This window comes from Podarcis liolepis, assembly GCF_965112155.1.
Source record: "Podarcis liolepis genome assembly, chromosome: 4".
Classification (NCBI taxonomy): Eukaryota; Metazoa; Chordata; class Lepidosauria; order Squamata; family Lacertidae; genus Podarcis; species Podarcis liolepis.
Genome location: NC_139558.1, coordinates 40,809,243 through 40,824,857, shown reverse-complemented (window position 1 = coordinate 40,824,857; position 15,615 = coordinate 40,809,243). Strand labels below are relative to the sequence as shown.

At 41.9% G+C, this 15,615-nt stretch overlaps 1 protein-coding gene across 13 annotated transcripts in view; it reads right to left on the bottom strand.

Moving 5' to 3' along the window:
- Positions 1–15,615, bottom strand: part of GLRA2 (glycine receptor alpha 2) — a 111,216-nt gene that overhangs the window by 60,367 nt on the left and 35,234 nt on the right. For all 13 annotated transcript variants that reach the window (XM_083501997.1, XM_083502001.1, XM_083501992.1 and 10 more), the window contains one exon: positions 12,555–12,778. In XM_083501997.1, coding sequence (XP_083358123.1) covers positions 12,555–12,778 — 224 coding nt within the window. The remainder of the gene's footprint in view (positions 1–12,554; positions 12,779–15,615) is intronic.

Here is a 15,615-nt window from a genome sequence, read left to right as displayed (position 1 = left end):
GGGGGAGCGGGAAAAAATCGGAACACTCGCAAGACGTTTTCGTCTTGCAAAGCAAGCCCATAGGGAAAATCGTCTTGCGAAGCAGCTCAAAAACGGAAAACCCTTTCGTCTAGCGGGTTTTCCGTCTTGCGAGGCATTCGTCTTGCGGGGCACCACTGTACCATGTTCCTCTGTCTGCATGTCTTCGAATTCAGTTTATCTATGGAACAGCAGATGAGCTCATCGTGGCAAAGGCTAGCTATTTTTTAATATTAAGAATTAGTGTGGAATATACAGTGACCTTTCTTACCTGTCAGACATTTCTATTGCATGTAATAGATGTCCCATTTGTGTTACATATGTTTATTTGTGAGGGAGATTGTATAATGATAATAATAATAATAATAATAATAATAATAATAATAATAATAATAATTTGTACTCCACCCATCTGGCTGGGTTTCCCCAGCCACTCTGGGCTGCTTCCAACAAAGATTAAAAATACAGCAAAATGTCACACATTAAAAACTTCCCTGAACAGGGCTGCCTTCTGATGTTTTCTAAATTTCAGGTAGTTGTTTATCTCTTTGACATCTAGTGGGAGGGCGTTCCACAGAGTAATTGCCACCCAACCTGGAAGAGATCTCAACTTAGCTTTTCTCATGGTTTTGTAGCATAGGTCAAAAGCAAAATATCCTTTAGACAGGTTTGCATGGACAAACTGAACTAAAAAAACAGGGATATTCCACTGTGAGATGGATATCTTTCCTTAGGCAGATATTTATTCAACAGATGAGAGACAGCTCTCCTCATGGGGAAAGCCCTTTGCTAGGTTATCCCTTCTCAGTGAAACACATGGGAGAAAGTTCAGCAATCTCTAAGGAATGAGCACTTGTCTGAAACATAAATTCACTCAGCCCAATTCAGTGCTTGACAAAACATCCACACATTTATAATGAAGGTCTCCCAGCATTAACAATGTTGGATGAGCAATAATATTCAGGATCATTTGCAAATCCACTTATCTGTGGATTTTCCTCCTTATTGCAGCTTATTTCATAACATCTGACTTCCTAACATAAAAAGCTTGCTCTGCTAAAAGATGATCCTTCCAGATGCTGCATATTTCAACAAAAGTAATAATTGCCCTCCAAACAAATGGTGCCGCAGCTAGGGTAAGCTAAAAAGAACAGAGAAAAAGAAAATGCAAGTGAATCTATGGGTGCTTGCAGACTGTCTCTATATCTGGCTAGAATTCAATCACATATGGACAAATTCAGGTTGCACAATTCTAGTTGAATTGGAAGGTCTTGTGCAACAGACCTGGTTCCCTAAAACCTAGTTTCTTTATTTTGCAATAAAGAAAGTCATAGGGAAATGCCCTGGAAGGTGTGGGATAATACTGGCTTTGACATAATGTCATCTGAGCTTGGTGCAAACAAATCAGAATGAATCCTCAATAAACAGGTCTTCCAGAAGTACCCCTTTGGGTTCAGTTTGATGTATTGTGGGTGATTTTCTAGCCGTGAGATTGAATAAGAACTTCAGAAATGAGAAGCTTAGTACAGTGGTACCTCGGGTTTCATATGCTTCAGGTTACATATGCTTCAGGATACAGACTCCGCTAACCCAGAAATATTACCTCGGGTTAAGAACTTTGCTTCAGGATAAGAACAAAAATGGTGCTCTAGCGGCGCAGCAGCAGTGGGAGTTCCCATTAGCTAAAGTGGTGCTTCAGGTTAAGAACAGTTTCAGGTTAAGAACGGACCTCCAGAACTAATTAAGTTATTAACCCGAGGTACCACTGTACTAAGGAACTGCAGCACATGGGGACAAACAAGTAAAGGTTATTCTGTGTGGAATAGAAACAGAAAAACCAGGCTGAGAAGCATTTTAAAGCCTAGTCAGAAAGGAGGTAACACAGAGCCCTTTAGTTTACAAAAATAAGTGAAAAATAGTAATGTCTAAATAAAATTAAACCATTTAATGGACTAAAATGCAACACAGAGAGAACTAGCACGTTGTCAAGCACCAAACATCCCGTTGGCTATTAAAAGAGAAATGGTAACACCTTTAGAATGAATGTATTTTTCTTTGCAAGATAACATGTTCAGCAGCCAAGACAGTGGGCTGTTGGGATAGCAACCACAACTCTCCCTCTTCACTTTCCTCAACAGGTTTTCTTCCCATCTGCTTGGAACAGTTTTCAGATTTGTGTCTCCTATAGGCAACTATACTGCAGGTAGGCGAGACCTGCTATTAGATGACGACTGCCTCTTTTTCTTGCTGTTGCAGCCCATGGGGAAGGGATATAGCTCAGTGGTAGACCACTTACTTTGTATGCAGAGGGTCTCAGGTTTGATCTCCAGGGAGAGACTCCCTGCCTGAAATCCCAGAAAAGCTCAATGCCAGCGAGTATAGACAGCACTGAGCTTGATGGACTGAATTTGAGTCACTCCTATTCTCCTGGAGCAGCCTTCATCAACCTGGTATCACCTAGATTGCAGCTCCCATCAGCTCTGACCATTGGCCATGCTGTCTGGGGCAACAGGCAGAAGTTCTTTTGTTTAAAGTTCAATATATTTTACACATCATCATCATAACTATATATTTATTTATACCCCGCTCTTTATCCTGACAGGGACTTCAAGGTGGCAAGAGACATTGAAACAGTGCTGAGTTCAATGGAGTTTTCTTTCAGGGAAAAAAAAATGTTTCCAAATTCCAACATGCCCACCATCAGAGCACATTTACGCTATGACTTGTCATCGGATCCTGATAAATTGAGTATTATGCTACAGTATTTACTGCTTCTCTTTGGGGAGATATACATGGATCAGCACAGCTGCCTCCCATGGGCTCTCCTTGGGAGTGTGATTATGGAGCTGTTATGAAAAGCTCCTTTATCATTTACTGGTTTATACACTTTATTCCTAACATATAGAAAATAAAGTTCGCTTTTATTTAATTAATGCAGGAATGCCTTCTCCCCAGTGCAATGGAGTGCTTTATAAACTTAGAAACAAATTCAACAGTCACCCTACTATTACACAGAGGCTCATTTGAACGAGATTGCACTTGATGCCTCATAAATATTGATGTTTCTGAGAATGTTCTCTCAAACACAGAGCAATGTTCATACAGCTTCACTTCACTTTGCATAGCACATAATGGAGCGGTGGCAAAAACAGAAAGCGGGGCTCTTTTCCTTTTAAAAGTGTAATAAAATATGCTGTAATGAGTCACTGCATGTGGTATGTCAAAGGAATGTAGCATCTATCTATCTATATCATCTATATCTATATCTATATCTATCTATATCATCTATCTATCTTCCATTATCCCTTCAGAAAATCCATGAAATTAAATTCAAATATGGTTGTGGTTAGTAGTTAAAACTAATATAAGCTGTTTCTGCTTTAAGGATTTACATTTTGATTTTGTTTTATTGCCTTAGTGCATCTCAGGATAAACACTGGACATTTGCCTTCTCTTTACAATAGCCAGCAATTTCAAAACTGAAAGTGCAAACAATATATCTATGTTCAATGAAATGTGGATGACACCTCTGACTTTTATGCTACATGTATGCAACCTTTTCCAGCAACAAAATGGCTGGGAATCTCCTGCCTATTCAGAAGGTCAATTTGTGAATTGGACCCCGTAGCCACGACCTCTAAGCTCAGCCACATGTTTCCTTTCAACAAAGACCATGGCTGCCATGCCAGTTCCAGGTTTCCCCATACAAAACTTACAGACTTGTAATATGTAGTATGGTGTTTGTCACTCTGATGGGTGGAACCAGTTTGATACATTATGCTGCCTGAGGCAAAGAATAAGATGCTGCTGCCTTCACCTTCCATGTACAAGAGGCCAATGATAGGATATCACCCTTCACTGCACCTTAGGCAGCAGGCTAGTTTAAGGAGTCCAGGACAGGTCATTTGCCTGCAAAACTCTGCCATCTAACAGAGGAAAGCAGCTTGGGGGCTGCCACCATTTCCCACCAAAATTTACTCTCTCACTGTCTAATAGTAGAGCCAGTGCTGATGATGGGAAGACTATGCCTGTGAGTAGAGGGAAGGGTGGTAGAGAACAAAGAAGCCTCAAGGGTGCCGCATGTCTGCATTATCTGTATTAATGTAGTAATTGGGCCATTATGGAATTAAATTCAGAACCTCTGATATTATGAGTTGGAACATGGCTGCACCTTGAAACTCTTTTGTCACTTCCTTTCAGTTTCTGTCTGGCATTATTCCAGCAACAAACCACTTATTGTTGGTGTGTGGGGTTAACATACACATAAAGTGAGTAGGAGTTTTATTTAGGTTATGATACAAAAGCAATGACAGGCAACCCTCTATAAAAATGAAAGCCATAGCAGCACCCTTCAAGCTGGTTTGACAATGAATCTTATTTACACATCAGTGGAAGACCAAGGTCCTGTAAATAACTGGAGAATAAGGGAACAGCCTTCAGTTATCTCACCTAATGTGGGGATTAGGAAGGATGCTTTCCTTTTATGGTGCCCTAAGCACTGATGCAAGAGGGACGTGGGTGGCACTGTGGTCTAAACCACTAAGCCTATGACTTGCCAATCAGAAGGTCAGTGGCTCAAATCCCCGTGATGGGGTGAGCTCCTGTTGCTCGGTCCCAGCTCCTGCCAACCTAGCAGTTAAAAGCACATCAAAGTGCAAGTAGATAAATGGCTACTGCTCTGGCAGGAAGGTAAACGGTGTTTCCGTGCGCTGCTCTGGTTTGCCAGAAGTGGCTTAGTCATGCTGGCCGCATGACCCAGAAGCTGTCTGCAGACAAATGCCGGCTCCTTCAGCTTATAGAGCAAGATGAGCGCGCAACCCCAGAGTTGGTCATGACTGGACCTTACAGTCAGGGGTACTTTTACTTTTACCTTTAAGCACCGATGCTACTTTGCAGCCCGAGAACAAGTTAATTCACATGTTTTGCCTTAGCCCTTCTTCAAGAGCCGCTCAAGAGATTCTGCTGCCTGAGGCAAAGGACAAAACGCACATGCACACACATACTGATGGCAATAGAACTGGCCCTTGAATCTGACTTCAGCACTAGCTATGGGACAGCGTCTTCCACTGCACTTGAGACAGCAAACAAGCTTGCAGGGCTAGCTCTAGCCAACTTTTATCTCACATACTTTAAAATAGTTCAACACTCTTCTTGCCTCTCCTTCTCTACACTTTGTTGATTAAATAAATGACTCTTCTGCAAGTCCTCATAAGAACCTACCATTAGCATCTCTCTGTAGCTCTCTAAAATATTTTCAGTTTGTCATTATCTTCATGGAAGTCTGGTACCACACAATATCATTAAAAAGGAAATATCCTATGTATGGAGCAGAGCTATGCTATTACTGCTCTCCAAAACGGAAATATTTTGCTTCGGTTTGTTTAAGTCTCATGGCACTTATTTACAAATCAGACTAATGGGAACATTTGTTGTTTTATTTTAAATCTACCATTGGCTATGCTGCCAAAAGGAATATTTTGCATAGGACACGGATCACCAGAAGTTACTACCAGTTCATGCCAGATGCAAACCATTGTCGGTTAGACTTTTATGTACACAGATGTGTACTTTGGCCTGTATCCAGTAAGCATTCTCCAAAAAGCCTATTAATACTGATTTCCATAAGAAACTGTCTGCCAATTTTTTTAAAAAAAATCTTTCCAGCCAAGAATAGTGCTCTCTACATACAAAATTATATATGGGCTCTGCCAACATATCTCCTATTTTTAATTAAATATAGCATGCTCATTTTTTGATAGAAACGAAGCCACCGAGTGAGGAAGGATTTAAAGCAAAGGCATTTTGAGTTTCAAAAGAAAAGCTGTTACTTTCAGGATATTTTAATCATTTTCTGCTGCTTTGCAACATGAAGTGTGACTTCAAAATGTTGCAGGCAAAATTCCGGTTCTTTGATGGTATGCCTGATAGCTCCAGTTCTGTAATGCACAGTCAGTTTTCTGGGATCTCTGCATATAAACCTAGCAATGTTGCAGGATCCATATGTGAGTCAGTTATCAAAAGTAGTTATCCCTGCTCTCATGTGCTTCTTGTCTTTTCCTATTGATTACTGTTTAAAGTAGCAATTGGAGCCAAAAGGTTGGTCAGATAAATGTCCTGCAATGCTCCAGTGCTGAGTTTGGCATGGTACTCTTCACAACAACAGGGCCAGCAGGAGGGTCAGTGCTCAACAGATGGGGCGGAACTGACCTCTGGTTGTGGGCAGGACTTATATTCCACATTCTGGCCTAAGGCACTATTTCTGCCATTGTATAGGCCTAAAGGGCTATACTTGTCACCAGAGGGCTCTGCAATAAGAGCTCTATGAGCTTTCGGTTGGGAGTTGGGGGAGCCAAATCAAGCACTAGGCTGACTAGCCCCCGTCACAGGCAGGGACTTGGCTATCACCCTGTGGCACCTGTCCTGTCACCTCAAGTGAGAGAGCGCTGTGATGATAAAAAGATACAATGGCAAGGTGTGGTGCTGGCTTTTATACATACATGCTCCACCCCCAATGACTTGTGTGAAGATGCTATGTGCATCCGAGTACTAGCAACACTGTCTGACTTTGTGGTCCTAGACTTGATGGCCAGCAGCTGAATGTGTGAACACACTGTACAAAAAGTTGTGTTCAATAACGTGTAAGTTCTAGCTAAGGTGTTTGACGCATTTGCACATGCAAGTCATCACTTGATGTTACAGTCATCAAGTGACAAACTTGCATGTGTGAATTGGCCCCAAGTACTCAGTAATCAAGTGTACAAAAAGGATGTGATGCACGTGTGAACCATTCCTGTGACATCTAGCAAAAGCGCTTTAACTCTGTTGAGGCAGGCTCCATCAATTAGCATTTTCTGTATTTTCTTATTCTTCGAGCCCACTTTCATTATTCCGGGAGGCTATTTCAAGCCTCAGTGGAATGCTTTACATTTTTAAAAAGTCATTCCAAAGAACAAGGAATTTCATACAATTTTGCCTGAGGATAATTGAATCATTTTTCTTGTGCTGGGCTTAGAAAAATGAAATCGAGAAAGGAACGTTCCCCTGAGAAGGCAAGATCTGTGTTGCCTTCTAAAAAAAAAAAAAAGCAACCTGTCAATGTCATCAGGGCACAGCCAATATCACTGTACAACAGGAGAGAGGAATATACACAAAATACTTAGCTGTTTGCAGAGCAAAGAATGACTTTTAGTCATGATAATGACCTCTGCCCTCTCACTTTGCTAATCTCTTCCATGATAAAGCAGTGTTACTAGGGAAGTTAAAATCCTCTTAAATTCTAACATTAGATTATAGAACAACATTAAAGTCATCAAGCTGAAGCTCTTGCTCTCGCTCTCTTTGTTGCACACACAGATTAACAGACCCATATACATTGCAGATCTGAGATATTCTCTGGAGTTCTAAACATTGTGTGTTGCACATCACAGACATTCCCTGGGATGAGGAAGCACTGTGCAGGAGCAATTGTTCGATGAGGCTAACAAACAGGAATGTTCTGCTGAATTGTGCCCACTGTCATCATCCCAGTTTGCACCAAGTAAAGATTTAGCACCTAACTTTCTAGAAAACATACTGATGCTAACTTCATATGAGACATTTAAGAGTTTGGTTCCTTGCAAAGTAGAAGAGTATGAAGGGATCCTAGACTTTGTTCATAAAACCCTTTAGTTCTTTACCATTTCTTCCAACCATGTATTTGAACAAGAACACAGAATCACAGAGTTGGAAGGGGGCTTGTCAGCCATCTCATTCAACACAGGAAATCCAGAACTGGATCATTCCTCAGCACATGGCTGGCCAGAAGTCTCTGCCTGGAGGTCTCCAGCAAGGGAAAGCAGGCCATCCTTCTAGGAAACTGGTTCCATTTTCAAACTGCTCTTTCCGTCAGTAAGTTCTTCCTAATGTTCAACCAAAATCTGCCCTCCTACAATATAAGGTCCTTAGATCTGTTTTTGCCCTTTGTGGCAGCTGTGGCAGATAGCTGCTTTTTTTTTTGCCCTTCCAAATGACAGCCCTTCAGGTATTTGAAGAAGGCAGTCATGCCACCCCTCAGTATTCTCTTCTCCAGGCTATGCATCCTCAGTTCCTTAAATCCTTTAATCACAAGACTTGCTTTTCATGCCTCAGACCAATATAGCCCTTCTCGGAGCCCATTCCAAATTGTCAAAATCCTTCCTAAAGCATGGGGCTCAGAACTGGATGCTTCACTTCATGTCTGACTTATTTAACACCAGTCGAACTAGCAGGACAATTGCTTTTCATGGTTTGGAAACTAGGATTCTTACTAATATTAGCCCTTTGTGCAGCTGTATCACACGGCTGACCTATGACCTTGTGATCAACTACAATCCCAAGATCCCAAGATCGCTTTTATATGTACTACTGCCAAGCCGCATGTTCCCCATCTTCTTCTGTGTGTTTGATTTGTTTGTTTCAATACAGAACGTTGTAATGTTCTCTGTGGAATTTGATTTTATGATATTTGGCCCATAACATTTGTCCTTGTAGGATCAGACCTAAGTTCCATCAAGTTCAATTCCACTGTTCCAATCATGACCAGGCAGGTGTTTTTGGGAAACACACCAACTAGGTACAAAATCATTCTTTAGATGTCATGGCAAGGTATCAAGAGATCTATCCTCTATCCATTTGTCTAATCCCCTTTCCAATAAAGAAGAGAATACTGCCAATTGTTTTCTGGCAAATCAGGTGCACATTTCAAAATTTCTCTCCCTCCTTCTTCAGGGCAAGAGAGATGCTATAAAAAGCTTCTGTCCCAAAGTTTGTAATAAATTTAGGAAACATTTGTAACTAGTCTATGCAGTCTGTCCTGTTCCAGCCAACATGGCCCTTCAACAAAGCCATGTTAATGACCAATTGTGTGAAGAGGCACTTTCTTTTGCCTGTCTTGAAGCTGCTGCCAAACTACCTCGTGTTAATTATGCTCTCCTGAGTTGCATGTGCCAAGAAAAGGTAAGGCTGGAACAGACAGAGAAAAACAGGTCCAACTGACCTGTTTACTCAGCATCCATCTTTATTTGCTTGCACAAACCTTATGTTCTGATAAGTTTACAGGCAACAAGCATAATGCATTCATCATGATTTGTTTGCAAGGCACTTTTACATCTACCTGTTAATTATTCATTCATTCCACACTTTTCATGCTTTCCCCCATCGCTTTCCAAACTGTGGCTGCAAACATGCCATACATTTAAAGCACAATGTTGCCCCCAAAGAACCCTGGGAGCTGTAGTTTAGTCCCCCCCCCCCAGCTACAGTTTCCAGTTCACTTAACAAACTACAGTCCCTGGGTTCTTTGAGGAAGATCATGTGCATTAAATGAATGGCCTATACACAGCCTGTGTTTAAAAAGAAGTGGGTTTGGGCAACAGACCACTTTCATTCACTTTCATTGTGCAAACCTAAAGTCCCAGTTTGCATTTGAATCTTTCCTGCAAAATACAGAGAATCTGGAGCCACCCAAAGAGAGAAAGAAGAGGATGATGATGCTGGGGATGGGGATGGGGCAAGCTAGTGTAACCTTGCTCTGTGTAGCATCCTGGGATGGCTTCATATTCATTGAAACACAATGGGGTGGTTTTAGGTCCACCTGAAAATTGCTGAGATGGCATTCTATCCCGCATCAACAGCTAGATTGGTCTGAATACACCCCAAGGTAAAATAAAAATTGATGGCCATAGGTGCAATGCTGATTCTTCATGCTGATTACCCATGAAAGATACATTTATGCACCATAAAGCACAACTGGGAGATGACATGCTTTCGATTCAACACAAAAATATGCTTACTCTGCTTCAGATAAACTTTCATTCAAGCTCCTGAATTTTACAAATCTGATATGACAGCCTGAAATATTACTTTTGCAGCATGAAAAATTGTCAGGAAAATTATCCATCTGTGCTGCAAATAGCAGCACTCATCTGCATTGTTGCCTCCAGTAAGATACATCTGATGTCACTCAAGCAAAGAGAAACATCTTATTTTTCTGGGGATTAAACGTGAGAACAGCGCTTGGTAAGTAACCACATGTTTGCTGTGTGGTGTTCTTATCATTCAGGCTTCCTCTTCCTCTAGTCTCATTTCTTCTGTGCTGTGGAGGTTGGCCAATGAAATAATGCCACCAATGTCGTGCACTGGTTAGAGCACTGGACTAGGATCTGGAAGATCCGGGTTCAAATCCCCACTCAGCCATGAAGCTCACTGGGTGACATTGGGCCAGCCACTGCCTGTCAGCCTAACCAACTTCACAGGGTTGTTGTAAGGATAAAATGGGAAGAGGGTGAACTGTGTATGCCAACCTGGGAAAAGGGGGAAATATAGATGTAACGCTAAATAAATAAATAAATGAATGAATGAATGAATAAATAAATAAATAAATAAATAAATATGTATGTGGCTTGTTACTTTTCCTATCCCAAAAGTAAGCTAGTTAGTGCTATGTTTATATTCATTATTACTGCCCATTAAGTAAAACAGCTAATAATTTAATAAAATGCCATGATTTCAAATCCTAAACAGACAGAAATAAGGTCCAATGATAAAAATGGTATTTGTGCATTAAGCATCAAACTGAAGGCAACCTATGTTTTTAAAAATTCAGACACATGAACAATTGTTACAAATGACTCACACAGCACTTGTACACCTTGCTTAGAAGTCACATTGCTTTTTGTGGGGCTTACAGACTGGAAAGTAGTTACAGGATTTCAGTCCCATTGAATTCGATGGTTTTTGCTACGTTATAAGTCAGTATACAACCACAGCCTTAATACGCTAGCAAAGCCATACCTCTGTCAGAAGCAGTCCTCAATTTACTAAGGGAGGGTTATAGAGGCTCAATTCCCTCATTTTAGCTACTGGTTGTAGGGCTACAGGTGGCCCATAATTTGCCTAAAACTGGGGAAGTGAAGGGATAGAGCTTTCGGTTTCATTAAAACCTCCCTTAACTTTTGCTGCATAATTTGAGGACTGGTCAGAATGATGAGGAAGTTCATTGGAACCAAATGGAATCTACTCCCAATGGAATCTACTTCCAATGGTACACAGCTGCCATTTTAATCTGCCTATGTCATTATGACCACTCTAAAGACTATAGCAAGAATAATTGGAAGAAAGATGGTGCAATGCATGTAGAGGAGGGTACAGCAGACAGAGGAAAGATGGACCATTCTCAAGTAAGTGTCTGAATAAGATCAGTGTGCCTATGGCGCAACTTGAAATACCAACACAAGTGGACTTTTGTTTATATGAGTCTGTACACAGTCCTAATTATATCCTGATATAATAGCCTCTGAATTTACAGAGTAATGTCTACATGAGGTTTAGGGGATGAAGAAGTTTGAAGGTGGCCAGGTCAGAAACTATTGCAGAATTAATTCTGGGGCAGGGAAGGGTGAATTCATGGATGCCTATGGAAAGACAATGAAAGTCTGCTCTTCCTTCTATATGGATGAAAGCCCTAAAACCATTGCATTTAAGACAAATTCCATATGACCACAAGATCATGGGTTGTATCCAGTGTTAGTTCAACTCAAAGTGGACCCCCCCCCCCAAAAAAAATGAATGGGCATTTCTAACCTAGATCCATTAATTTCAATTGGTCTACTCTGAGTAAACTCCATTGAATACAGCTCAAGAGTTGCAAATATTTCACTAAACAATTAAGCAGACATTGGCACTGGTGGTGATTTAGAACCAACTGTGGCAAGAAAAAGAGGACTTTCAAAACCATGATTAATTTGCCTTGTTAACAGTAAGTGGACTTTCCATCTTCAAGCCTCATTGCAAATATTAAGCTATTAATAAGCCAATGAAGCATGCTAAGTAGCATATGAAGATTATGCTGCAACAATCATTTATACAATGTATGCCTCAGCCTTGCTATTTTTGAGGTTCTTTATCATTCCGATTCTCTGTGCGCATCCTGCTTAATCACATCTCATCAAAGGGTGCTTGTGAGAGCATGTACCAACTTTAACCAGAGCCGTCCCAGTGTAACGCATGTCACTGTGCTTTGCATTTTAAAATGCCTAAATAACTAGGTTGAGCAACCAAGGACAGGCTACATAAATATATAGGCACATCTGAGTTATTACTTTAATATACTTCAAGGTCTAAAGATGCCTTTTTAAAAAATGCTTCTTTTGACATTTTAAAAATCAGGCTTTCTTTCTGCATTTTAATGAATCTCAGGCACAAAAACGAGAAGTCCTCCTTTACAGTTTTTGTTTTAAAAAGGGTGGCTCCATTTGATGCTGGTGGGAATCACTGCTGCAGATGGAGGCAAGGGGTCCTGGGCCCTTTTATATTCTCACCAAGACTAGACTAGCTTGTTCCGTTGTCCTACTTGATTTCCTCATTTGAGAAGAGAACAAACAGGGCAAAATGAAGCAGAGAGATTTCCCCACCACCACCACCCTTCTGCGTTTAAGCCTCATTACCATATAAAAGAGAAATAACAAAAATAGAACGTGGAAGTTCAAACCCCTGCCCAAGACACACACACACAGGTTTACCTGATACTATATAACACCTTTCCATTTTTTGATATCCTTAGGAGCTTGTTGTCTGTGGTAACGTCATGGAAGTTTGCACCCTTCTCATTGGCGAAGAACAAATCCGGCTTCCAAATGGAGTCTAGCATAGATGGATCCAAATCCAAAGAGTCATCAGGGTATTCACTGTAAGCAAGACGGGAGTCGTTCCACTGCTGCCTCAAAAAAATGTTCACTCTGTAGTCCTGCAGAAATGTCAGGCACACCAGTTATGAAATCTCTTGCCTGGGTTAGATGTAACTTGGCTTTATTAGACTCCGAGACTAATAGCAATTATATAATTAGCTGAGAGGGCCTTATGTTTTCCTTTGACCACGGACACCATAGGGTTGATTCAGACATTATTATTATTATTATTATTTTCTTCAGGTAATAAAATGCTGGCATGGCGATTTTACCTCAGTTTCCTCTGGGAAGCCATTTGTGATGAAATATCAGTCATGGGTTGGGGTGAAGACTGAAAATGTAATAACTGACTGACTGTACAATATTTTCATCTGTATCCACTCAAAGCTTCATATACTCTGCCTGAGGTTCTACGGTTTGATTTCTCTCTGTATGTGACTTTCTGAGTGAAAAGCAAATCTGCTCCACTTCCCAGTAGGGAGGACTTGCGGTGGACCACGTGGCCACCCGCTTCCCTCTGGGGGCGGGGGCAGAGTCCCTTGTCACCCGGAGGTCCCTGCCACGTCATAGATCCAGCCAGCCAACCCGCTGGCTGCAGGGGCCATGGCCAGCCCCATTTAAATGAGGCGTGAGCCGGAGAGCTTCCTCTTGGCTCATTTCCTTGATCCCCCGCTCTCCCTCCCTATTTTCAGGTTTCGAATTTTGGCCTTGCTATGGACCTCAGTTGGTCGCCGTTGAGGGGCCTGGTAGGAATTTTTCCACTTGGCAAATTGGCTTGGGCCATTTGGTTTTTGCCTACCTCGTAGCAATTGTCACAACCAGTGGCGTAGCGTGGGGGGTGCAGGGGGGGCCGGCCGCACCGGGCGCAACATCTGGGGGTTAGGGTTAGAGGGCGCAAATCCACGGGTTAGGGGGCGCAAATTACTTGCCTTGCCCCGGGTGCTGACAACCCACGCTACGCCACTGGTCACAACTTTGTAAGGTTTGGCAGTTAGGGATTGATGGGAGAGCAGGGGTGTGGCTATCACCTGCCCCTCCAAGCTAAAGGGTATTCCGTGAAAGGAATTCGGGGGTGTGGATCTTGTCCAAAGCCTGGGGTGGGGCTAGGGCTATGCCATGACCCTGTCGGGAACCCAGGGGGAGCTTGAGTTGTTTTGCGCCAATGGGGCTCCCCCTACTAGTGGACGACCCTTACAGGACTACCTGTGTGACGGGCAGGAGTCAGATATAGTCGGGTCAATTCTAATGCCTAAGCCAATACTGCCTACATTCTGTAACCAATAAAGTTGTGGCCTAAATTTGCCCAGTAACCATTAACCTAATATCCTTGTGTCTCATTCCTCAATGAGGGGGTGGCCTCAGGGTCTCGACATGCAACTAATATATAACTTGGATAAACAAATAAATGTCAGAAGAGGATTAGCTGTGCCTGCAACAGGAAGTGAGTGAAGAAGAGGGATGGAAGGGTAGGGAAAACCAGCACAAAATGGCAGCTTTCCTTTCACATTCTACACAGGAGGGAATCAATTTTTTCTTGCCAAGGCAGTTGGTGAACTGCCCTACAGCCATGCCTTCTGGAGCTTTCCAGCAGCTGTAGTCAACCTGAGTGAGAGTCATGTCAGGGTGGGACCTATGACAGCAGCTTCTTTGGCTCCCAGCTACATGGAAAGAGAATCCCAAATAGCTACTTTTGGCATCCCCCAAAACTTGAACATGCCCAGAGTAATTTTTAGCTCCCCTCCTTTAAACAAGAAAGACACACACACACCTGCCATATGGCAAGCGGCTTATGAAAAAGATTTGTGATGTGGCATGGGGGACTGCTTTTCAAGAAAGAAGTCCAAACTGTCTTTGGGGAAGTGAAACTGGTTTCACAGCTCTTTAGATTCAAAGCTGTAACGGAGGTGATGTTTTCTGCATTGGTTCAATTTCACCCCAAAGGCTTCTCTGACGAAACTGAGATAGTACAGTCCATGAAATAATCACCAGAATCGATTCTTTATTTTGAAACAGCACAGCATCAAGAGTGACATTTTCCAAACCAAAATGATAGGCTCATTTTATAACAACTCCAGCTACGACATTAACCATTGTGAAGATTTAGGTCTGGAATAGCCAATGTGGTGCTTTCCAGATGTTATAGACTACAACTCCCATCATCCCTGCCGATTGGCCAAGCTGGCTGGGGCTCCTAAGGGTTAGAATCTGAAAAATATATGCAAGGGCTACTTTGATCAAGGCTTTGGCCCGAATGTTACCATTTGGGGCTATAATCTCTCATTTAGCTTTTATTTACCTAAAGCTGCATGGCTAAGAGTTTTAGATTTTCATCAAGTAGTTCAGTCCAGCTAATTACATGGACTGTAATGTGTTCTTCTACGTGTCAAGAAAGAAGTTCCTTCTTGATGGCAGTTTACATATGCTGCTGCTATAATAGGGCCACTAATCTTTTCAAACTTCAGCTTGACTAAGTGCCCTTGTTTATTGGCTTGCCTTCATGAATGTAGGTGACGAATGGCTTTTTAGATAAAACCACACATATGAGCTCAGTGGCAGAGCAACTGTTTGGCGTGCAGAATCTCCCAGACTCAACTCCTGGCGTTGCTAGGTTGAGTAGGAAAAAAGTTTTGGGGAGTTTCTGCCAATCACTGTAGACAATACTGAACTAGACAGATCAATAGCCTGACTCAGTAAAAGGCAACTTCCTATGTTCTGTGTTCATTTATCATTGGAACTTTCTCACCAAAGTGAAAGTCAATAGAATGCTCCTTTGAACCAGGAGTCTTTGAACGCTCCTGAAAATGATGTCATTCCCTAACCCAAATTAGTGACTTTGTATCTATCACTTTACACATGGACATTTAGAAACCTTTTCATTGACCAGTATTCTCATGTT